Source organism: Macrobrachium rosenbergii, chromosome 48 (assembly GCF_040412425.1).
Source record: "Macrobrachium rosenbergii isolate ZJJX-2024 chromosome 48, ASM4041242v1, whole genome shotgun sequence".
In the NCBI taxonomy this organism is placed as follows: domain Eukaryota; kingdom Metazoa; phylum Arthropoda; class Malacostraca; order Decapoda; family Palaemonidae; genus Macrobrachium; species Macrobrachium rosenbergii.
The window spans coordinates 54,783,681-54,808,960 of NC_089788.1; the positions used below are offsets into that span (position 1 = coordinate 54,783,681).

Sequence of the window (25,280 nt, forward strand, 5' to 3'; positions counted from 1 at the left end):
ACAGGACAAGAAAAGGAATGGAAGTTTGATGAAAAGAATTGCCGAGACCCAAGGGAAATAGACAGTTCTCCTGAAGGAATCCATTCTCAGGTCTCGGTAATGTTGCTACCAGGTCCAGAGACTCGAGAAGTATCATTTCATCCAGGCATCTGCAGTAGGAGAACTTCTGCCTGGTCAATACTTCTTTCTCTCTTCCCTTCCGCCCTTCTCCCTTATGGAAAAGAGGGTGGAAAGAGACACCGTTATGCGCACTTTCCCAGAAGGAAAGAAAATTCCTGTGTTCCATGATCTTCTTCTGAAGCCTGGGACTTCTTAGGAGTTGAGGGGGGGCTGGCCTGAACCTAAGGTCGAGCCAAGATGGCTAAGACCCAAAGGTCTTGGCCACTGTCCAAAGGACAAAGCAGTGCCCTGGTACGGACTTTGATTACTGCGCTACCTGGCAAATCTCTGAAAGAGAAAGGCAGAACCAAGTAAAGGTTCGTTCCCAACACGGGACTTACGAAACCGGAGATCCGAATTAGGACAAAGTCCTTCTTCTTGGCACCAGAATTGCCCACAGATTGCCGTCTGGTATTGGAAGACCCAGGCCCGGACAGGACCAGTCTCCACAAGGCAGGGCTCTTTCCAGAATGGTCGTATCCGAGTAGAGAAAGCTTACAAGTGAAGGATCATGGATCCATCAGGAGACTGCCTGGAGGAAACCAGCAGGTGTCCTACAAGATTGCCACCTCTCGTTGCGGAAGAGAATACCCTTCACAGCAAGGAGAAGCAGAGATAGAACCCAGTCCGGGTGAAGTAGTCAGAACAATCAGCAGTCGGCAAGACCCTCCAACGCAAGAAGAATTCGTACTCTGTCGAGGCAGGGGAAGAGCCTGGTGTCTCGACCTGAATGAACTTGTCCAAAGAAAAGTATTCACCTGGTCGAGAACGCTCTTGCAAGCAAAGACCACAGTGGCCCCCTAAACTCTCAGCCCCTTCAGGAATTGCAAAGGGTAGTGAGTGATGAGGATTATTCATTGGGGGAGCTGCGGTCCTATCCTGGGGATCCTCGTGCTGACAAATCAGCGCGAAGTTCTCCAAGAAACGAGGATGATCACAACTGGAAGAGGAAGACCCTCGATGCTTCTGAAGCATGAAACTCCTGTACCTTTCTCCTTGGAGGGAGACCTTGTCAGATCCCAAGAAACCCTCTTCGATTACCTGGTTGTACTACGAGACAACTGGGGAACCGAGAGCAGAAGTACGCCAGGCAGCCGAACTCCGAAGAAAGACAAATTTGTCAGAGCTCTCTCTGTTCATCTCGTGCCTCTTGGAACAACAGAGGAAAAGAGAACAGGAGAGGAGAAAGAGTACCCCTACCTGTCCTGCCCGTAAGACCAGCAGGAGAGGCGGACCATGAGTGATAATCAACCAGAGATTATTGCCACACGGGGGAAGAAGAGCGCTTGTGCCCTGGCAAAGCACTTTCCTGGGAAGAGCAGAAAGTTCACTCGAACAGTGCCGAGAACCTGATTCGGCAAAACAGAGTGGGGCCAAGCCGAGCCACACCAAACCGAGCTGATCATGAGAACGTGATCCAGTCTGGGTGGTATAGTAAACCCCCCTATTCGTGGTCTCACGATTCGCGGACTCACCTATTCGCTGATTTATCTATGGAATATACATTCACATTATTTGCTGAAAATTAGCCCATTCACAGTCTTTTTCACTGAGAAATATTCACTAATTACTGTATTTTCATCTCATTTTCATGACTAAATGCACTTTTTGTGATAAAACTATTAAAGTACTCAGGTACCTAGGTAGTGCTAGAGTTATGATAATTCACCTTACGATAATTTGATTTTGCAATGGGGTAAGCAATTAATACCGATACGAAAATAGTTATAAAATATTTTTAAGTTTCGCGCGGGCGCAGGCAGCAGTGTACAATCAAGCAGCAAGAGGGACCAAATTACAATAGACCAACTTCTTTTCCTCCTTCTCTTTATACCATCTTCTAGTTAAAAAAGTAAAAGAAAATGATAAAAGTATTGTTAGTAAGTTTATACTCTTGCGTAAATGCGTACAGCCATAAACAACCGAACGAGAAACTGCTGTTTTGCTTATAGCCGAATCGGATAACAACAGCCGTTTTGCTTGTATTTCAACACTTGTACGGTAGTAAAAATTACCGTAGTTTTATTACAAATGATGTTAAGTAGAAGAGAACTGATATACTTTTACATTATATCCTTATTTGCTAAGGATAAAAGATCGGCAAGGAAATATACTGCTAAATTCAAGCTGCTGGTTGTAGCTGAAGCTGCGAAAACAATGTTCATGCTGCTGATAACTATAAATTATTGGGCATTGGGGCAACATGGATGAAACTCGACTGTAATTAAAATTGGAGAGAAAGTATTTTAATCAAAACTACTGGGCATGAAAGAACACATATTACTGCTATTTTTATGCCGATAAAAGATAAGTACGTAAAGCTCGTATTATGATGAACTCAAGTGAAAATGGCGAATGGAATCTTGAATTTTTATTTTTTACACAAAACAAATATGCCCCCAAACGGCCAACGTCATCTATTAGCAAAAAAATAGCTAAATTAATTTCACAACGAGACGTATTTAAGTTATATTTTGACTTAAAAACACTTCGTACAATGAAAAATAACCTTGCCCCATATAAATAAAGTATCTAGAGATTCATTTACACTAACTAGAGGCAAGAAAATGCTCTGAACCTAGTTAAATACGGCGAAATAAACTTAACACATAATCGATTTCCATACCAAAACATTGATCGCTAAGATAGCAATTTATAATAAAACAGAAATACAAGAATATATATAGTAAAATATTACTGGATACAGTGAATTAAAGCATAACATTTTAAAAGATCCATGGAAAAGATGCATATTCGTTATGCTGATGTTTGTATAATACGATATTATATGTGAATAAAGAGTACAGTATAATGTAGGCTAGGCCACCATATATGTATATGATATACCATAGTGTAGGCTAGGCTAATTCTTGTTCTGTTATCCAATTTCTCTTTGTATTGAATTATCATGCATCACTGCATGAACCTCCAGAATTAACTGATATTAGTAATTACCATACTGTGTATGTATAGAAACTATTCGATAGTGTAGGCTAGGCTACCATATATGTATACATGGTACTGAATACCCTATTGTGGGCTAGGCTATATTCGAGATATGTTTCTGCCAAACGATGGGTTTTTTGGAACCTAACCCCACTGTAAGTAGGATAATACCTGTATAAGCAGTTTTAGTTCTTTTTGTATGTTTGAACTATCAAAATAGGCAGTTCTAAGTGTTTTTAGAAGGGTTCTTCAGTATTCGCAGATTTTAGCTATTCACAGGGGTGTGTGTGTGTGTGTGTGTGGTATGCATCCCCCAAGAATACAGGGGGTTTACTGTAAACGGTGGACTGGGAGGCAAGCTGGGCGAGCCGAGCCAGTCTCGTGAACGCGACCAGGGGCTGGGCGGGGCGAGCAAGCATAGCGAGCCAAGCAGAGCCGAGCCGGTTGCGAGAATGCAATCAGAACTGGACAGGGCGGAACTCGGCCCCGAACTCTAAACTCCTTCGAGGCTGAGGCCCCTCGAGAAGAAGGTTTAAAGGGAATTCTGCATCTGCTATCCTGCATGCTCGAACCAAGGTTCAGGACACAACGATGAAACCCAGCCAAGTAACTGAAGCAGCTGGCGGGCAGTATCGAGACACCTGGGTGTTTCAGCACTTTCTCTCGTCCTGTGCCTCTCGCCACAAGAGTGCTCGTGATTCATAGAATTCGAGCGACCTACGAGACTCCCAAAACTCGGAAGTGGCCGCTTTCCATTTCCTAGGAAATCGAAAAGAACCAGTCTTAGACGCTGACTTCTAAGACTGGCAATGAGGGCACGGCCCCCAAAACACAAGACCCCACAGGAGAATGTTTATTGGTTTCCACCCATGGGTGGGAAAAGCCAAAATGAGAAACTTGTCTCCCAGAGGAGAGTCAATCCCTTAGAAGTCCCGCAGGACTCCCAAAGGGAATCTCTCCCCTGCTTCTTCTGGTGTTCGAACTGATAGGATCGAGACACCAGGCTGGGAACCTGACCGAGCACTGGTAAGCACTCGGGGAGCGCTTGTAGTGCTGGCAGGAAGAGCTGAGACACCTGGGAGCCTCCGCCCTTTCTCTCGCACTGCTCCCGAACTGGGCCAGGGAGAGTACTCTCCAGACCAGACTGGGATGCTCAGTACTGTATTTCACAGAATCTCCAGCACTCGGAGCGGCTCACAAACAAGCATCCGAAGCAGCCCCCGTCTTAGAGGCAGAACCCCTAGGACTGGAAACGGGAATGCAAACGAGGTCTGCGCGCCCGCGGCTCCTGTAACACAAAACCCATGGGTATGCGAATCAGTTCCCTAACCCGAAGGTCGGGAAGAGTCAACAAGACACCCACTGCCTCCTCGGAAGGAGGCAGTCCCTAGACATCCCAGGGCATCAAGGGGAAAGAAGCAGCCTTCCTCTCCTTTGGCCGACAGATGTCTAACCAGCTTCCGGGACCCCCTCAAATTTCAGGAGCGGAAGGGAAGAGGTAGCAGAACACAAAATCGAAGATAAGTTGAAGAAGACAGCAGCTTCTTCCACGGAGACTTCCTTCACCTTCACTCCGACATCTACAGGATGGTGGACTCGAAACGTTGCGGCCTCTTACTAAGAGAGGGAGACACTCTCTGCAATAAGTTGCTGCAACAAGAGACCCAGATCTAGACGAACCAGGTCCGGGTCAACCTCTCCGACAGTGTGTAGAAACGCTTCTGGCGAGGCAGAGGAGGGGGAAGAAGCTTGTCCGAGCAGTTCAATCGGAGAGAACTGTCCTGCCCAGGCACAAAACTATTCACCTGTTCGAGTACCCCCTTAGCAAGCGTGGACCATGGCAGCCCCGCTGAAGCCCTGGGTTCCTGCTTGGGTCCCCAGTAGGATTTGAGGCACGACGGATGATCCACAGACGAGGCTGTGGTCCCTTCCCCAAGGTCGTTGTGCTGATGAATCAGTGCAATTACCTCAGCAAACGTCCTCTGTATTTCGGGGGTGTCCGCATCCTGGGGAAGAGGACCCTTGTGTCCTTCCAGAGTGCGGTCCTCCTGATCTACTCTCCCTGCAGGATGGAGAAACTCGGCAGACCGCCGTGATCCTTTCTGCACCACGCAGGCGTACGACCTGGCCGAACCGAGGACTGAGCCAGGCACGTACGCCCCTGAGGTAGAACCCTAGGGAGACAACTCACCAGAGTTCTTCCTGTCCGACTCATGTCCCCTGAAAGGAACCCAGGAGGTAGAGGGGACAGGCGAGGAGGATTGGGCGCTCCCACTGGTCTTGCTGGCATAACCAACAGGGGCAGCAGACCAGGAGTGGTCTCCAACCCGCGGTGGTGATGGCAGCCCGGGTCGAGGAGAGCTCTTTCGCCTGGGCGAAGCGCTCCCCCGAGCCAGGCTGGCTGCTCGGATGTGGCCAGGGACTGGAAGGAGTTGAGTGCGCGGCTGGCTGGCGCAAACCTGCGCTGTCCTCTGGACGCGCCCCAGTCTTCTTCGAGGCTGAAACCTCTTGGGAAGACTGAGCAGGGGACCTCTTCTCTGCTTCTCCAGGTATCTGGACCCAAGGGACCAGTGCACCTTCCTGGGAACCTGGCTTGGTACTAGAAGAAGTACCAGCAGGAAGAGTCGGGGCACCTGCATGTCTGGGCTCTTTCTCTTGCCCCATGCCCGAGTCTGTATGGAGAGAGGTTTCTCCTGTACCAGACTGCGGTACTCAGGTTTCCTTAGAAACCCGGGTACTCGGAGCAACTCACGAACGAGAGTCCGACGCGGACCCGCAGGCCTTAGAAGCAGGCTTCTTCGGCGAAGCAGGGGGAGTGCGAACCATAGTTTGCACGCCCTTGGCTCCCAATACGACTGACCCGGGGGTCAACGCAGTGGTTCCCTGATCTGTGGATTGGGAACAGCCAGCAAAAGATACAAATGCCTTTCCTGCAGAAGGAGGCAGTCCCTTAGAGGTCTTGGTGCAAGACTTCTTGGAGGGGGAGAGGCAAGCTTCTTCTTCCTTGGCTGGGGAGCCTTGGAAGGAGAAGAGGAAGAAGAGGCAGAAGACGACGACACCTTCCTTGATCTCTTTTTCGACTTCCTCTTCGCCATCTTCCTCAGGATCATAGTCAAGTCCCCAAACCACTGAGGAGCAGCAGAAGGCACAGGAGCAACCAAGGGGGCCACACCGGAGCGCCAGACAAGTGTGACACCAGGCCCTCCAGTGACAGCACGCCAGGCAGACCTAGGTGCAGCCAGGCAGATGTCAGATCAGGTACCCGGCCAACAGAAGACGTTTCCACCCCCAAACCTGAGGACAAAGTCAGGTCAAAAAGGGAAGCCTCTACTCGCTCCTGGGGAAGAAATTAGCCCCCGGAGTGAGGAGAGGCCCCAGAAAGGATGTCCTGAGCAACCGCTCCTCCACGGCCTTCCACACCCAAAGAAACGAATGAGGAAGGGGAGGGGCAGCAAGAAGGGGAAGCTTGCTGGGAGGGAGAAACGACCCTGACAGATCAGTCACCACAAGGTGTCGTCAGGGGCGTGTTACCCTCAGGCGATTCCTTGGGGGGCTTCCTACAGTAACGTCTCCTCCCTTCAAACTTCCTCCACTGCTCGCTACAAGGTGAAGCACACGAACACACACGTCCCCTGCAAGAGGGGCAGAGAGCGTGTGGGTCTGTGTCAACGCTAGATCTAAATGTATATATTGCATTTCTTGCCTCCTACCCCAGGACTTAAAGGGCTTATCAACATTCATCTCAACAAGAAAAAGGAAAGTTTCCACCAGGAAAAGCTCAAGAGCAATCAGGCAGAGAGTGAGAGAACATCTGCAGTCTACGACAGCTGAAAGCAAATTGGAATGTTTACATCCAGGCAGGTGGTACTCCTGCCTCCCGGATGGTGGTTAACTGCCTAATCACCTTGTTCAAAAGTTCAACGGCCGTTTCCAGCCTACGCTGAAAGTAATTCCTAATGTAAAGGACCAACGGTTTGCATATCGTGTCGGAACAATTATTACTTAAAACACCATATATTTGACAAAACTTACAGTGTATGTGATATATATATTACACTGTATGTAATGTATATTAATAAATAAAAAAAGATAGGAAAATACGAAAAATAGCTATATTGTAATGTTCACATCAAAAGCGTTGAAATTTGTCTCAGGAATCTGGTTTGCTCCAAAAACCAATATTTTCAAATGAATTATAATGAACACATAATACATTTACTCAATTTATAACCTTATTCTCGTGTTTAACTACCTAGTTATTTAAGTATTATCTAGCGCTCTGGTGTCCCGAAAATTCACTAGAGTTCCCCGTCCAATCCCCAAAGGTGCCAGCGTTTACCACCGATGTCAAGGAAACGGCGTCGGCATCTATGGGTACAAATATTTTGGAGATTTGACACAGGATGTGGGCAGTTTGTTTACACAGGTGACTCAGCAAATATTGTATTGAGATGGCGTAACTCATCCACTTTTAAAGCGTTTTAAGTAAAAGTTTTGAGAGCGTCATGGCCAGTACGTTAACACTGCACACGGCTAAATCTTAATGAACCTGTTTAATCGAAAATATGCCATTATTTCATAATTTAGGAGAAAATTGTTACTTTGCTAGGAACGTAGAGGTCTCGGATGATGGGAGAGCGTTCGAATGCATTTTCTGGAAGTGTCCAAACAGCGGAGGAATTTCGCAGTGTGCCACGGCCCGAGTGTTTACCCTAGCTGCTTACAGAAGCAGAGATTTATGATTTTCTCAAAATTCTGTGGTTCCATAGCCCCAAAGACATGTTTTTGTTAACTTACGTTTCCCGTTTATTCTCTGTTTCTGCAAGTGGATAAACTGCTCATTTCTTCACTGTTTTCTACGATCCAATAAATATTTGATAAATCAGGGTGGTGATCTTGACTATATGTAATGCAGTGAATTTAGACCCCTAAACTGTAGGATTACCCTGTAGTATATACAACACCTCCTAGGCTATACCTTATTGTTTAGTCAAAAAATCATGTTACTATATATGACATCTTTGTGCAGCCGTCTGTTACAGTTAATTAACTTGGTGCTATGGTTTTTGATAGAGTAAATAATTAACTTAGTGCTACGGTTTTAGACAGAGTAAATAATTAACTTGGTGCTATGGTTTATGGTACAGTAAATAATTAACTTGCTGATATGGTTTTTGGTAGATTATTAGTACAATAATGAAGTATCAATTACATTAACAAACTTAAGTGTAAGTCTAAACTTGCAAATGGGGTAAACCTACGTAATGTGCTGGTACAGTTGAATTCTACTGCCTTGCTTGACCGTGACAGTACTTAAGCTGCCTAATCCCATTAGGGGACACAAATACACAGTTACCCTAACCATGGAAGCGCAAAAATGCTACTCTGACAATAGTTAAGCCTCCGTTTGTCTAGTTTCGATTGGTGGCCTAGGATGCAGTATCTTTACACCATTACGGAATAGCCTAGCCCCCACATTCCTACGCCAGGCAAACGTTACACATTATCTTCCTTGTTGAAGAACCCCATGCACATGCATAAGCCGGATAAGAAAACTGAGATTGCTACAACTGTCTGAATGTTTCTTGAAACGAATGAATTTCGCCATAAAGGACAAGTCTACAACGAAATTTAGCCACTGGCGCTCAAACCGCTGGGCCCTAAGTAACAAGGGTCACTTCGTCGATTAATGTCCAACGGGACCATTCTAAACTTCATGTACTACTTTTCCAGACCCGTAAGATGTCAATAATACCAACCTCTAATTATGATAAGTTTTCGCTCCACGACGATAGGTCAAGGACATTCTATCAAAACATTTTTCCATTCACACAAAGTGACGCCATATTTGTTTTGATCATGAGACGCCTTCGTTGTGTACACTTTACTATTCTTACCTGAACCCCCGAATCTTCTGTATTTATTATCAGTACACTATTGGTATAATATTTCACAATAATTGAATATTACATTTACAATTTAGACGATCAATATAATATTCCAATGTTTTTCTTAGCCAGTCACGCTATAAACATTTTACTGAATTTTGCAGTTTTTATAAAAGACAAAGTTTTCAGCTATATCATTCTGTAATGTATAAATTTTATATAATTGAAATATAATGTCATTTTTATGTGCATAAAAGAAGTATTTCTTTTGAAATTGCTGAAATAATTGAAATTAATTTTTTACGAAAGTGTTATTGGAACCTCCTGACGTCTGCGGTGTCAGATGTGTGTCGTCTGCCACGAAGTATAGGCGTACTGAGATCAATAACGTCAGAGCTCCTTTTGTGATCAGCCCCCTTATTCTTCTCTACTTCCTAACACCTTACAGTGAGTATGATAGACTCGTATTATAGTTATTTTAAGTCGTCAGAAAAATTTTTGAGTCCCGCTTTTGGTGAAAGTGCCTTGATTTTGTGATGAACTTGGAGGAAATTTCCGCCCCCTCTTCGGTGATCGGTCTGTCGTGTCCTTTCTTTCCAACTGTTTATGCATTGGTTATTATTTAATGTCTCTAGTGGTTCCGCTCTAGTATAACTTTTAAGATTATGCGTCCCAGTCCGCCATATCTTGCGCTGGAGTTTATCAAGGTTTGAACTCTATCGATTACGGTAACCCCGCGATACTATCGTATTAATGTAGAGGTAGCCTAAACAAAAGTGTGTAATCCTGTGTCTAGCCTGTATACGATAGAGCCCAGGGTAGAGCAAAGGAAGTATTTTCGATTGGGTGAACTAGTCAGTTGTAAAGGCCTTGAGGGTATGGGCACAATGGCGTATTCGGCCTTGGTGAGCGTAGCAAATTCCATAAGTAGAGCGCAGACTTTAGGGTTTCTATGGTTTTTTTTATAGTAGGCTACTTCTGTATTCCAGACACAGTGTAGGCTAGCATAGGTCTGAGATCAGTGCATGCATACACACACATATATATATATATATATATATATATATATATATATATATATATATATATATATATATATATATATATATATATATATATATATATATATATATATATATATATATATATATATATAAATTTATGCACTCTTAGGGAAATCTGGAACTAAGAATTTGCAACATTAAGGCTTCGATAAGGAAAGAGTCATTTGGGATAGGCAGTTTGGTTGAGATAAGGCTGAGGAGTAGGAATTGAATGGTACAGCACTCTAAACTTTAAAGAAGAAACTGTAAATTACAACTTTGTGTCATTATAAAATTGAGATTTGTTCATTCCATTTTTTTTCAAGTGATTGGCATTTTCTTGTAATTAGTTCAAGTGATCAATTAAACTATTTGTAATTTTTTTTTTCACAAGCATTCCAGAATCCCATCAAATTGATTTTATTTAGGAATATTAATTTTACTTCTAGTCTATGTAATTATTTTTTATATTTTTTATTTAAATAGGAATAACTGGTTTTTTGATTTACAGTTTGCATAGTAATCACACTTTTGCACCATTTTACATATGGTCAAATTGAAGTAATGATATCAGTAACTTTGTGTAGTTATGATTTTTATCCAGCAGTAAGATTGAAAATTAATGGTAATTGCAGCACATTATCCATTGAAGTGTGTTCGTTGGTTGAGATTCTTTGGAGGGAGGGTAAAATTTGCATCTAGGTGTATGTGTATATATATCATAGAGTACATGTGTAGTGTATAAGTAAGGGGTGAATATTTACATTTAAGGGGCAGGGTGAAGGATGTTCATTTTATATATATATATATATATATATATATATATATATATATATATATATATATATATATATATATATATATATATATATATATATATATATTATTTTGTTTCCTCAGTGTAAAGTTTTCCAAAGCAAATGGGCCCAAGAAAAAACAAAGACTCAGTGGTTTTGCCACATTTGTACTTGAATGACTGAATCATGGATAAACTCTGTGTAGGAAACTTCCACGATACCAGCTGCTCTTTTAACCTTCAGAAAAGGTTCTTCAGCAGGTTTGGAACCCCTACACACACACACACACACACACACACACACACACACACACACACACACACACACACACACACACACACCTTCTTACCTTGCCCGCTATCTTGTGCTTTGTAAATACTAAGGCTCTTTCTTTTCAGTACCTCTTCCTGGTTCACTCCACCTGTCCAGTATACATAGGCTATAGGGTATATGTAATTTTCACCAACCTGTTTTCATCCCATTCTTTCCACTTGTCCAAACCATCTATACACTCAGTCTTTTAATTGTCAATATAGTTATACATATTTTTGTGTAAAAGATGGATAAAGCAAAAATTTTGGCACCTGACATGTTAATGAAGGGAATTCTTAGCTTTATGGAAGAATTATGCAGGGTTTAGCAAACATGGTTAATATTAAGTGTCTAAGCAAAGAATCATGGTAAGGAAGGTGAAGGATTATAAGGTATAGTGAAAAATTTTAGAAAATGATGTTTTGAATAATGGAAGAGTGAGAACTGTAGCTATAGCTGCTTGTCATTTTCAAAATTCATCATGCATGCCTTTGATACTGTTTCTGGGTTGTTTGTACAGTACAGTATTTGTATGCTATGTTTGGAGGTTTTACTTATAGTTTTATTTGTAATGTAGGTGTTCAATTATACTTAAGCCAAGGATTTTTTATCTTGTTCAACCGTAAATTGTTGCATTTTATGGGAGGACTCTCTCTGTGACTGACTAAAAACATTTTTCTGTTAAATTTATGATGTTTTCCTTGTTTGTTAATTTTACAGCTTGAAACTTTCTTAGTTGGGTTTTTATTGTTAATTCCAGGAAAATCTCAGTTATGTTCATTTTAGTGACGGTAGATCCTTATTAAAGGATTGTACAGTTTATAGGTTATCAGGGGAAAGAGGAGGTTTGGCCTTTGAGGAGTATGGCAGAATTTTGTTGTTTCAAATGAGGTGCATCATTCAAGTATAGTGCCTTTCATGCGGTTGCATATTTTGCAGCGTTTGTAGTTTTCCTTTTTCCTGAGTATTTGTTGGTCAAGGGATGGTGTCATCATGCGCAAAGGGGTCAAGAGCAGAAGTTTGGTAAATTGGTCTGTTTTTATCATGCTCTCTTCATTCTACTAGTGTTTGTGCATTGTCCATGTTGACCCATTATGAGGTTGTATGTTTGCAGTCATTTTTGTATTTTTATGACCAAGTGGAAGGCAACAGTGACTCACCAGCATTGATAAGGAAGTTTGTCTTCGTCGAATACTAGAATTTAGTGAATAAGGATCCATTGACTAGACAGTGGAAATAACTAACTTTTAAAAGTCTTGTGCCATAAGAGAAAGCTAAGAAGTGAATCATGTTTTCAGCAGGAAGAGGAAGGATGAGGATGCCAGCCCTGAGACCGAAGATTGTTTTTGGTTCTTTACATCTCCAAAATAGCCATGCATCGAGCCACTCTGCTAGGAAGTTGTCTGTGCTTCATAATGGCCGTGTTGTTGCTGGAAGCATGCTGAATCCAGTCAAGCGACCTGTTTACCATGGCTCTCACAGTGAAAAAATTGTTGAAAGTGCTTTTGCAAGTAGTTCTAAAGTTTTAGAAATAGAGAGTTTGCAGAGTCCTTTTTTTGCCAGAAACTACAGCAGTGATTCTTTTGAAAGGACCATTTTCTCTGGTATCCAGCCAACTGGTGTTCTTCATCTTGGTAATTATTTTGGTGCAGTAAGGAAATGGGTAGAGTTGCAGGAGGCTGGTGAAAATGTTATCTATTGCATAGTGGACCTCCACTCCATAACTTTGCCACAGGATCACAAAACTTTGCATTCTCAGATTATTTCTATGGCAGCTTCTCTTATTGCATGTGGAATAGATCCATCTAAAGCCATTCTTTTCCAACAGTCTAAAGTGTCTGAGCATTCAGAGCTTAATTGGGTCTTGGGCTGCTTGACAACTATGGCAAGATTAGGGCATCTCCCACAGTTTAAAGAAAAAAGTGATAAATTGAAAGAGATCCCTTTAGGTTTGTATGTGTATCCTGTATTACAGGCTGCTGACATTCTTTTATATCGAGCTACTCATGTTCCTGTAGGGGATGATCAAAGGCAGCATATTCAACTTGCAGCGCATTTGGCCAGGGTTTTCAATAATAGATTTGGTCAGACTTTCATTTTACCTCGAACAATGGTTTACGATGATTCCACCTCAAGAATAAGAAGTCTCAGACAGCCTGCAAAGAAGATGTCTAAGTCAGAGGTGGACGAAAGAAGTAGAATTGAAATTACAGATAGCCCTGAATCCATTCGGGAGAAATTTAAAAAAGCAGTAACAGATTTGAAATCAGAAGTGTATTATGATATAGAGCAAAGGCCTGGGGTTTCCAACATAATGTCTATACATAGTGCAGTAACTGGCAAAAGCTACAGTGAAATAGTTGATGAATGCAAGGGTATAGAAAGTGCGAAATATAAACTTATGGTAGCTGATGCAGTTATAGAATATCTTCGGCCTATTCGTACAACATATGAAGACATTTTAAATGATAAAGGGTATATTGATGAAATTTTAGAAAAAGGCGCAACAAGAGCTAGGGTAATTGCTCAAAAGACGTGGCAGGAGGTGAAGCGGAAAGTAGGACTTTCAAGATAAAATGAAAGATGTGAAGTGTGCCACTAGTGCGTTCATTGGTCGTGCTGGAGAAAGTGTACAGAATATTTATTCCTATTTGTGATTTTTTTTCTTTACATTTGCCAGAAGTATCCCGTGTGGTATTTGCCAACGTTACTCAGTTGTATTTTTTACCGACGTAGTTTGTGTGGATTACCGGTCTGTATGTATATAACCGTACAACACATTGCTCTTCATTTATAGTGTTCACTTAAAATTGTTCATTCGGTATGATTTTGTTAGGTATTTGCTGCATAGAATTCCTTGAGTGGATTGTAGAGTAACCAGTTTTCTACTGGGCATGCAATGTATGCTGTTTGTTGATTGCCATATTATTAGCATAACAAAGTGTACTGTTTAGCCCACAAGACAGACTCTGGTAATTTCATTGTGCTCAAAGTTGGTGATTAGAAGATTGAGATTTTATACGAAGGTTTATCTGTTGACAGTACTTCCAGTTAACTTTTGTAATAAAGTTTAAGAGAAATTATTCTTCGGTTTTACCTTAACCTTTTATTTTAAATTCTTGGGGTAAACGGGTTAAGGTACAGTAGTCGTTGAGGAGAGTGTACTTTATATCAAGAGCAAGTCACTTTATGGTAACTATATATATTTTTGTGTTTGTGAATAACATACAGAAGTAATGTTTAACATACAGAAGTAATGTGGGCAGAGTATGTACAAGGGGTGAAATAAAATTAGATGGAGAAAAGACACAATTTCAAATATATAGGAACGATGATAATCCAGTACGTGTTCTGTTGAGTTGGAATTTAATGAAACAAAAAGAGGCAGATCAAACAATGGGCGCGCCGAATAAGATTTGGAAATGAAATAGACTAAAATTGCATACGAAAGTAAGATTACGCGTAAACCTAGTACGATCTGTATTGCTGTGTGGACATGAGTCCTGGTATGACCGATAAAGCTACAGTACAGTATATCTAATAGATTGTTAATTTAAAAATAGAGCCTTAAGGAGAATATTACCAAGTCACATGGCATAACTGTGAGAAATGACATCATAAGGGACGTTACTGAAGTTCCATATGTAGATGAGACTATGATGAAAGTGAGATTGAGATAGCTTAGGCGTGTCCTTTGTACCCTTTGGAGAGTAGTAAGTTGTATTGTACCCAGACCTATTTTTTCATGCAGTTGGAGACGATGATTATATTTACACAATGAAAGAGTTGTAACCTGATAGGAGGCGATCACTGCTCTTTATAAAATTTGTGTCGTTGAAGCAGGGGTAACATTCTTGAATACATTACGTGAAAGGATTGCATCCATAGCAGAATGTTACCTCCCCTCCCTTCTCTTACGCATTCACCTTTTGCAGAGCGCTTGCTCTCTGCATTTATCACTCCCTGGGCTTTTGCCTATTAAACTTTGATTAACTTTCAACATTCTTTTTTGTAGTCACGCTTTGCCATATATGCGCTGACTACCTCCTGTTTTAAATCCAGCTTATCAGCATTCTTGTCTCACTCACTTGTCTGTTTTTATCCTTTCATGTTTTGTCTTTGTTTGGACATGTTACTCTCCCGCGGTAATCATGCTGTGCTGACCCTGTTTACGGTCATCTACGTAATGACCTGTCCGTGGCATCTGGCCTGTCCCTTTCAGCCATTGCCATAGCTATTCATTTCCTCTCGTGCCTTTGTGGCTTTCATATAATCACCAGGCCCTTCTCTTGCTAATGCCAAATTCATTATGGAATATCACTTCTTACAAACATCACCGGGCATTGTCATTTCTATTCACTCGACCCGATCAATATTCTGTCTTGCGTCAGCTATTCAGCCTTCCTGTCTCGCAAACTTGCATCAGCTTAATGAGCTCTCTTCTTCCTTCATCTTTCCCTCCATAGACATATTACGGGCTTTGAGAGTTACTTTGCATCTCCCGATAATGGTGTGCCAAGGTTTCAGTTGAACCGTCGATCCATTCTCTAGACCTGTATAGCCCTTTTCGTATAGACCTACGGATGCTGTTTTCTCGATCTTTTAATATTAAGTGGCAATTCTTCTCGCATGATATTCACAAGATAATACCTACTCTCTCAGACGAGAGCGCTAGCAAGAAAGCAAGCGGAACATTCGCTTCCTGTATTAATAGTACGATGTAAGAAGCTGTAGGCGGGATTCTCGACAATATCCTCAATTATCGCCTAGTAGATTTTGCGGCTGGGAAATTTATTATAGTAATTGAATATTTATTTATTATATAGTTTTGTAGCTGAAGAATATAGTGAGACATTGTAAGTATATTAATTTTTCGCTTTGGGAACTATGAATTGTTGGAAAGTTAGAGAAAGTTGTTCAGATGCGAATCTCATTATCCGACACAAAAGAGAATAAGTGTGTATCAACTTTGTGCGGTAGTTTTTCATAATACTTCAGAAATGTTAAACCTGATACATACTAGTCCGTTATGAAGAAGAATCGTTTATCTATGTAATTCTTTTGCAAAGATGTTTGACAAATGAAATTTGGCTCTACTAATGTACATTATTTTGTTGACCATACATACAACAGAGAAAACGCTCCGTGTCGATCGTAAAACTACCACGATCGAAAGTATAAAGAATAAAAGTTTACCAAGAAATCTTGAGTCGTAAAAAGAATATCATGGCCATAAATATTCCCAGCAATATGGAATTGCATTAAGATGCTAGAGGTTTCCTTTTCTTAATCTGGGAAATGTGATGTGACTCCAGATTGGGTTGGGTAAGGTCACCACGTGGAGGACGGCCCCTAATGATTTTTTGCGTCCAGAGGTCTTTAGTCAGTTAGGGGGTGTCGCTGTCAGGATTTTAGGAACATGATTTGTTTACTAAAGAATTAAGAGATGTCTCTGTTGTTGCCTAAAACACTCTGTATGCCGTATTCTGTATTGGAATGCAGGGCAGTTTGTAGGATTTTGTGTTGTCACCCGGGATTTTTCCCGTGTAGCAGTGTTTTTCTTTGCTGCAGGGGGTGGGAGAAAGCTGAAGTATTTTACTGAAAGTGCTTGGTATAAAAGAGTTCATGTCCTGCTGTATCTTCAAATCTTCAACCCCTTTGTTTTTGAGGAATTCTAGGGGCACGATTGGAGTGTGCAATTTAGGCCATTCACTACAAGTGTGAAATAAACTGGCGTTCGCTGTCTGCAGGGATAGGTCTGTTTCACACAGTTAATATGTTATTTCCCAGGGCGACCGCTCATGCTTTGGGCATCTGTGTCAGCGTGTCTCAGCGTTTCTGGTGAGCGGAATTGCCCCTTTCAATTTCAGTCGCAGAAGGCCGAACGTCCGTGTAGAATGTTCATGCTTCGGCAGGTCACAGGGTTGGCTGTTTGGATACCTCCAGAAAATGCAGCTATGGAGGAGGGGATTGGCTTCTGGCCAATTGGCGTTTGGAGATTCTTGACATTGACCGGGGGATATGAGGCTCGGGGTGGGGTGATGCTCCTAGGATGAGGAGGGAGGGAATGACTGCCACCACGCACGCGATCTTATCAAGAATTCTAGACCATTATTTAAGAGTCCACGTTGTATGGTGTGGTGCCGCCTTTGACAATTGAGTTAAATTGGTAACCACGCTGGATGAGGACGACCAGTCTTATATTATTCACAGTTAGGTGTTGTTTAGAGTTACGTATATGTTAGAGAAGAGCTTTAGCCTATTTGATAACATTGTGATAGGTTTGGCTGAACTTGGAATCGGTTCGATTGGCTGGATGTCTATCTAAATGAAGCCAGTTTTATTGAAGCATAGGAAGGTTTGGTTGGAAATGACCTTGATGAAGCTTTCTGTTGTCAGCAAATGGTAGGACTTAGGTTTTGAACAGACACAAGAAAATGGCTTGTTTGGCTAAAAATGGATGAAACCTAATACTGTAGGTTTCAAGTAATTAAAACTTGATTGTCGATTGCTATGATAAACTTGGTTGTCATCAGTTAAATAAAGCTGGATTGCCAGTAGGGAAACATATGGTTTTTATCAGCATGTAGGCGAAGCATCATTGACGATATGCAGCCAGATCTTGACAATATGTATGGAGCAGAGGTGAAATATGTGGGAACTGGTAACTACCGTACATACAGTATATGTTCAACATCAGTTGCCTTTGGCAAATAGTTATCGTGAAGAAACATTCATTTTACTTAATCCTCACGTGCTATTGCGTATTGTACACTAATTATTATTATTATTATTTTGTTGAATAAAATGGCTGCATTTTGCCCACTGATTTTATACTGAGTTTTCTCAATTTTTCTAATAATTCGCTTTTCCTGCACATCAATATTAGTCGATAATTGTCAGCAAAAAAAAAAAAGAAAATAAATACCATGGGGAAAATCTACGGATTTACATCCCAGGGTTCAGTAATCTGCAGTAATACTTTGAAATAAAGAATTTCTTCTGTAAGAAATACGCTGTTTCATCCATCGAAATATGAACACTGGTCAATTATTGACTAATATCGATGTGCAGGAAAAGCGAATTATTAGAAGTGAGAAAACTCAGTATAAAATCAATTCGCAAAATTCAGCCATTTTATTCAACAAAACTTGCCTCAAAGAAGGTCTTCTACCTTATTATTATTATTATTATTATTATTATTATTATTATTATTATTATTATTATTATTATTATTATTATTATATCAACAGTGCTCGAGCGGAAAAACTTAGTAACAAAGTGTAGTAAGTTCTTATAATAAAATTAAACAACGTAAAATATCAATAAATGAGACAGGGTGAAGACAGTTACGCAGTTTTGCAATGAAGGGAGAGAGAGTGATGTTAGGAGCATCGTGGCGCTTCGACAGAATGCTGCGTTCTATTTCTTCTGTGTCACATCTTTCTGTGAGTTTGACCGGGGACGGAGAGGCCCCTACTGCAGCTCTCCGAGGAAATGTTGAATGCTAATTACGAATCAGGGCTTTCCTTTCTTCTCGTCCTCCAACCAATCTAGATTTAATCCTTCGGGTGGTTTTTTTATTTCTATCCCTAGAAAATTCTCTCTCTCACTACAGTCTCACATCATACCCTCTTAAGAGATGAAACCTGTGTGTGCATTTCCGGCCGGCCGATGAAAAATTAGAGGAATTTATTTCTGGTGATAGAAATTCATTTCTCGGTATAATGTGGTTCGGATTCCACAATAAGCTTTAGGTCCCGTTGGTAGGTAACCAGTTGGTTCTTAGCCATGTAAAATAAGTCTAATCCTTCGGGCCAACCCTCTCTAGGAGAGCTGTTAATCAGCTCTGTGGTCTGGTTAAACTAAGATATACTTAATTTTTTGTGCGTGCATTGCAGGACTCCTGGTCCCTCGTATTGCTGCGGTACATTTCTTTGTGTGTTTGTGCGTGTGTGCATTTTTATTTTATTATTTTTTGTTACACAGCCGTCCGTACATGTTACCGAAGTACTTCTATTAGTGATAGCTTGCTGGTGGATCGGATTCTCGTCAGATTTGACATAATTGACATTACTGTCTTTTGTTCAATGAAGTGTCACCTGTCAAATTGAGCCGTAATATCTTCAGTCAAATTGCGTAGCTTAGTTTTGGTCAGATTGAGATGCAACATCTGCCAAATTGAATTGCCCAGATAGATGGTGCAAGCTCCATGCTAAGTTAGTGTATGGAAATTGCCAGCTAAAATGAGAGCTGCAAAATGTCATTGAAGCAGGGATAAAAAAAATTTTTATGAACGTACACATACGAAGTAATTTGTTGGCACTTACTATACACTCCCGATATCTCCATAGAAGTTTGTGAAAGCCATTTCTCTCTTAGCACCTTATATATATATATATATATATATATATATATATATATATATATATATATATATATATATATATATATATATATATATATATATATATATATATATATATATATATATATATATATGTATATATGCATATATGCATATATATACATGTGTGTGTATAGTGATTTAGTGATTTCTATTTATTTTGAATCCGTGATCCGGTGTTGCATTCTCTTGTCTCTTCCACATTGTGGCTGCAACTTGGTTGCATTGGTAGCGATGATTCAAGTTGCTTTGCGCCGTAACAATATTGATCGCCGCTACGTGAAGAACGTGGCACGCGTCTCCTCCAACTTGTGGCGAAGGCGAGGGCGAGGGCGAGGGCGAAGGCGAAGGGCGTCGCACGTAGTACTGTCAGCGTTTGCGGCAACTTGACGCCGATTTTCGTCGATCGGCAACTTTTGTCTTTTCGTCGGCAGTTACCATTTGTTTCCTCTTCTTGGTCATTAGCCATTTGAGTTTTCGGTCATTCCCTTTTTTTTTTTTGTCCATTGTTAGTGTCATTTAATTTCTCGGTGATTCGTACGCTTTTACATTTAGGGACACATATCCTTGTTTTTTGACAGTGTCCTCATTGATTGACATATTTCCCTCCTAATTAAGTTTTAGTTCCTCCTTGAGTATCCTATTTTTCCCCCACGTTATTATTTCCGTAGAACGACACTTTTTTCCCCTCCATTTTGCAGTAGTTATTTCCTCCTAGTTTGGCCTTCTCTCTTTCCACTGATAACAGGTTACCTTTGCATTCCTTCCACAGCAAAGCGTGAACATTCGTAAACAATGTTGTTTTTAATATTATTTGATCGTGATTTTGATAAAAAATGGCGCAGGCCAAACTAAACCTGGCGATCATACCAAGAATAATTGCGACCTGGTTGCCACGGTTCGTCATTGAAGTCATCCTTCTCTTTTGGGTCATCTTTGCCAGCTGTTCTTGATTTCTTTGGAAGAGGGCAAGAAACTCGCAAGTTTGCACCAGTTCCTCTCTCTCTCTCTCTCTCTCTCTCTTAGGAAAACATAGTTAAAGTACCAGGCGTAATAATTTATCCAACCAGGCTGCGGATAACTACATCCTGTGTAATTTTTACTACAGCATTTTGTTGACACTGATACAAACCTGGAAATTGCGTCAATACTGTTATTCTAAGAATGTAAGAAAAGCCAAGTTTTGAAAAATACTGAATGAATGGATCAAAGGTCAACTTTTTTGAGAGAGAGAGAGAGAGAGAGAGAGGACGCACTGTCTGGCTGTCGGAGGGGTGAATAATCCCACCGCAGACGGGGCGTCCTCAGACCTCCCGAACAACTACGTCTTTGTTATGAAGGTTAAGGTCTCGCACTGGATTGATATGGTCGAGACTCGAGTTATATGTAAATATTTACACGCGCTCATGCACATACTTGTTTACGTTCGCCATGGAGAAAATAGAAAGTGAGAGAGAGAGAGAGAGAGAGAGAGAGAGAGAGAGAGAGAGAGAGAGAGAATGGATATTTGGGGTGGAGGAGGAGGAGGAGGAGGTGGTGGTACGGTTGTGTTTCCGTCTCTGTGGCAATCCTGTGCCAGCGTTAGTGGCGGGGCCGGATCAATGAGTTGGATCTCCTTCGGTTCTCGGGTTCCTGCTGGGGTTTCGAGGCGTGTTTTCCTGGCTGCTCTTTGTTTACTCTTCCAAATTGATTCCAGCTTTTTAACAAAAGACTATTATATATATATTACTTTTATATATATTATATATATATCAATATATCAATTATATATATATATATATATATAATATATATATATATATATATATATATATATATATATATATATATATATATATATATATATATATATATATATATATATATATATATATATATATATATATATATATATATATATATATATATATATATATATATATATTGTCATACTGTTTTCAAAACTGAGAACATAGTTTCCACACAAAAGACGTCTGTAATGGTCAAAACGTCACTTACGTTATCAGATGAGTTTCTCAAGCCAGGCGTCTTATTAACCAATGATTGCCTGCTCGAATTAACCAGCGTCGTGGTCTTCGTAATTCTGTGGCCGTCAGTCGGGAGGCAAAACGGGACGTTGCTGTCAGTATAGAGGGTTCCTTTCAGTGGATTGCATCAGAGGTGATCGATGTCCATATGGGTTTTGGCCCCCGTAGGGGGACAGTGCCGTCAGTGCACCTCGTGCGGTGTACTGTGAGCTTTACTTAAGGTTGTTTGCGGCGCCCCTTCGTACCCTAGTTGCAACCCCTTTCGTTCCTTTTCTCCTTTCATATCCACAGTGCCGTCAGTGCACCTCGTGCGGTGTACTGTAAGCTTTGCTTAAGGCTCTTTGCGACGTGCCTTCGTACCCTAGTTGCAACCCCTTTCGTTCCTTTTACTCTAACTCCTTTCATATTCTCTGCCTTCCATCGGACTTTCCACCCTCTCCTAACGATTGATTCATAGTGCAACTGCGAGATTTTCCTCCCGTTACAACTTTCAGACCTTTCACGGTCAATTTCCGTTTCACCGCGGAATGACTTCAGTTCCCAGTGCTTGGCCTTTGGCCTAATTCCTATATTTTATTCATTTTAGTGGGTTTTGGCATTGCGTATAGTTACATTCACCTCCGCCTGAGAGAGAGAGAGAGAGAGAGAGAGAGAGAGAGAGAGAGAGAGAGAGAGAGAGATTCTAGTCTGTGTCTGTTGGCGGTTAATTGGGTGATTCTTAAGGAATGGCGAAAGTGAAGGTAGGGATCATCATGACCTGGAGCGTTGACTCGATGAGGAATAACCAGAGGTGTTGGAGACTGCCACCTCGCACACAGCATCATTCCACATCTGCTTCCTCCTTCTCTCTCCCTCCTCCCTCCCTCCCTCCCTCCTTGCCTCCCTGCACCCTATGTCGTCATTAAAGAGGGGTTGAGGCATGAAGGGGGGCGGGGGGAGGGAACGGGAAAGGTGTATGGAGGGTATCGGGGCAGTGATGTTTTAGCGGGTCGAGTTACTCTTGAGATTAAGATCTGTATTATTGCACTCGAGGAGGAGGAGGAGGAGGAGGAGAACAAGTGGAAACGGGAGGTGTCGGTTGGAGTGCCATTGGGCGAGTCGAGGCCGCAGTGGTCACCCCAGCCATGTTCCGATGGTCAGTGAAGATGATGAAGAGACGAGTCCGGTTAAATGAGAGCAAGTGGAGTGACTGAGCTGGCCCTGAATATAAATCACGGGTGTATCGGGGTTAATTAAAGGTCGTTTTTTGGGTTTAAAAGGCTCAGAGGCCCTTGAAAAGCAACTCAGTTGAAGTGGCTTTTGTTGCCACACTTTCGCTTTAAACATTCATAAAAGATGCATACATCTACTGTATATGTGAATGTGTGATTGACACATGCATACATACATACATCCTTAATATTTTATACCCTGTAAATCTTTTGTTTCTTGAAGCCGTACAGCTGATGAGAATCTAGCTGGGGTCTCACGGAGGGTTAACAGTCGGGGCAGTCGGAAGAAAGAGGAACAAAAATGTACCATTACAATATTTTTTTTCATTCTTTCCTAAACATTTCGTATTTGCTTGTGAACTTTTACGTAAAATATCTTTGTTTTATGAAAGCTAGTGCTGCTGTAAGAATCTATATCCAAAGTGCGCTACAGTGTTAGGTCATCGTTGAACACAATATTAGGTTAAATGAAATGGATTGCCTCTAAGACTCCTCTCGAGTTGGTGAACTCGACGAAGTTCAGGTCTTGAAAGATCGTCGTCTTTAAGATGCTGATCTGAGGCGCATGTGACGGATCTTCGATAATGCCTCGCCAGTGTCACCGTCTAGCGACACCAGCGGTTTTCTCCTCTTGCTCACAAATCGAGTCGTGTTCTATATTTGTATTTCTAGCGGATATATAGAGAGCATTGATAAGTACGCGCACACACACTATAAATGTTGCAATTGCTTACAGCATGAATGATACCGATGTTAGCAACCTCATGAAAAAGATAGCTTGAGTAGTTATTAATATTTATTCTCTCTCTCTCTCTCTCTCTCTCTCTCTCTCTCTCTCTCTCTCTCTCTCTCTCATTTTTTTTATGTACCAGTACCCTCAGCCTTATCACGATTTCTGCATTTTATATTATGCATAGTGTCAAACTAATCTTGCCTAGGTCAGGCTTACTTTTGTCATGCAACTGAGAATTCGACATTGGGGTTTCGGACCCCCCTGCCTATCGCCCCCGGCCTCCCCTCATCGTCAAATGCTTAAATAATAAATGTCATTGATATTTAAAAATATGTCCTTTTTGACGACTTTATTGCCATCGATCGCTAGGGTCCTACTGTTCGATCAATCCCCCCGTCTCCTCCAACACGACCGCGTGCTAAGTGACAAGTAATGGGGTTGCTGACCGCTGCTTTTGTGACGTATCTCAACAATCTTCTTATCCCCCCCAACCCCATCCAGTTCCGCGTGCTCTACTCCTGGTCTTTATGTAATGATGGGCGATATAACTCGCTCTGTGTATCGAAATTTCTATTTTTGGGAAATTCTCTCTCTCTCTCTCTCTCTCTCTCTCTCTCTCTCTCTCTCTCTCTCTCTCTCTCTCTCTCTCTCTCTCTCATTTTTCTGTTTCACCATAGTGTGCTTGCTTTTCCTCTCTCTCTCTCTCTCTCTCTCTCTCTCTCTCTCTCTCTCTCTCTCTCTCTCTTTTCTGTTTCACCATAGTGTGCTTGCATTTGTTTTTTTTTTAACTTATTAATATCAAAAGGATATCGAAAAAATATAAAGTTAAGAAAACATTAAAATACGTCTTTACCCTTTGTGACTTTACTTTTCACTTAGCCTATATATGTGACAAACAAGTTCTAGCTTCTTTGTTGCTGGTAATGTTGTGCTTAATGTAACAGTTAAAATTAATTGGGTGTTTATTGGTAAATTTAGATCCAAATGTGTTAAATGTGAGTAAATAGATTGATTTTGTTTAGACATGTGATCAAGTTTTCATGCATTATATTTGGTATTAGTTTACCGTCATGTGTCTGTTATTGATATGTATTATGTCATCTGTTGACATTGTGTTCTTGATATACATTACGTCATCCGTTGACATTGTTTGACAAATGGACATCTTGTGCTTTGGAAGTTTGCTTAGCTGCAGCCACCTTATCCTATGAAGACGTGTAATCCTCTCCCCTTCTCTTGATTACCATTCTGATTGGCTCATCTTGCAATGTCCGTATCGCTGTTCAATGATTCACATTGTGTTCACATTCATTTCTGTGGGAAAATTGGGAGCGTTAAAATCTAAGAGGTTTTAATGCGTTGGCAGTTCAGAGAGGCTGGAAAGTATGTGGAACATATTCATTGCAAAAGGTCCAATTCAAGTAAAAGTCGTTTTCGAATGGCGTCTATTCCTATTTATATAGACTTATTCTAAGACTGTAAACAGAAACAATGTCAGGATGCTCTATGTTTGGTAACGTTTGTTTCTGTAGGGGTTATATTTGGTACAAAATCTAAAGAAATAGTGAACATACTTCATTCGAAAACATTGTTGTCTTTGACTTCGACCTATTGTGATGTAAAGGTTTTAACAATTTTAACACTCTGAAATCTATCTGAAGGGCTAATTCTTTCAAATAATTTATATTTATATATTCCCAGTTTGAACATGCACAGGTATAGGTCTGATTAAAAACTATGAACGTACTTAATGTGAT

At 41.2% G+C, this 25,280-nt stretch overlaps 2 protein-coding genes across 5 annotated transcripts in view; one reads left to right on the forward strand and one right to left on the reverse strand.

Annotated features, from left to right (window-relative positions):
* LOC136831409 (uncharacterized) overlaps positions 1 to 9,107 on the reverse strand; it is a 109,530-nt gene extending 100,423 nt beyond the window's left edge. The window contains 1 exon segment of the mRNA XM_067091797.1: positions 8,865 to 9,107. The gene's annotated coding sequence lies outside the window, so the exon portion shown is untranslated.
* A 201-nt stretch (positions 9,108 to 9,308) lies between these two features.
* Positions 9,309 to 25,280, forward strand: part of LOC136831410 (synaptosomal-associated protein 25-like) — a 176,922-nt gene continuing 160,950 nt past the window's right edge. For 2 of the 4 annotated variants that reach the window (XM_067091804.1, XM_067091806.1), the window contains exon 1: positions 9,315 to 9,440. Coding sequence is in view for 2 of the 4 variants with exons in the window: in XM_067091799.1 (XP_066947900.1) it covers positions 12,458 to 13,720 (1,263 nt within the window). In the remaining 2 variants the exon portion in view is untranslated. Of the gene's footprint in view, positions 9,441 to 12,443; positions 14,229 to 25,280 lie in introns of those variants that run through there. The other 2 variants (XM_067091799.1, XM_067091798.1) reach the window with 2 other exon arrangements.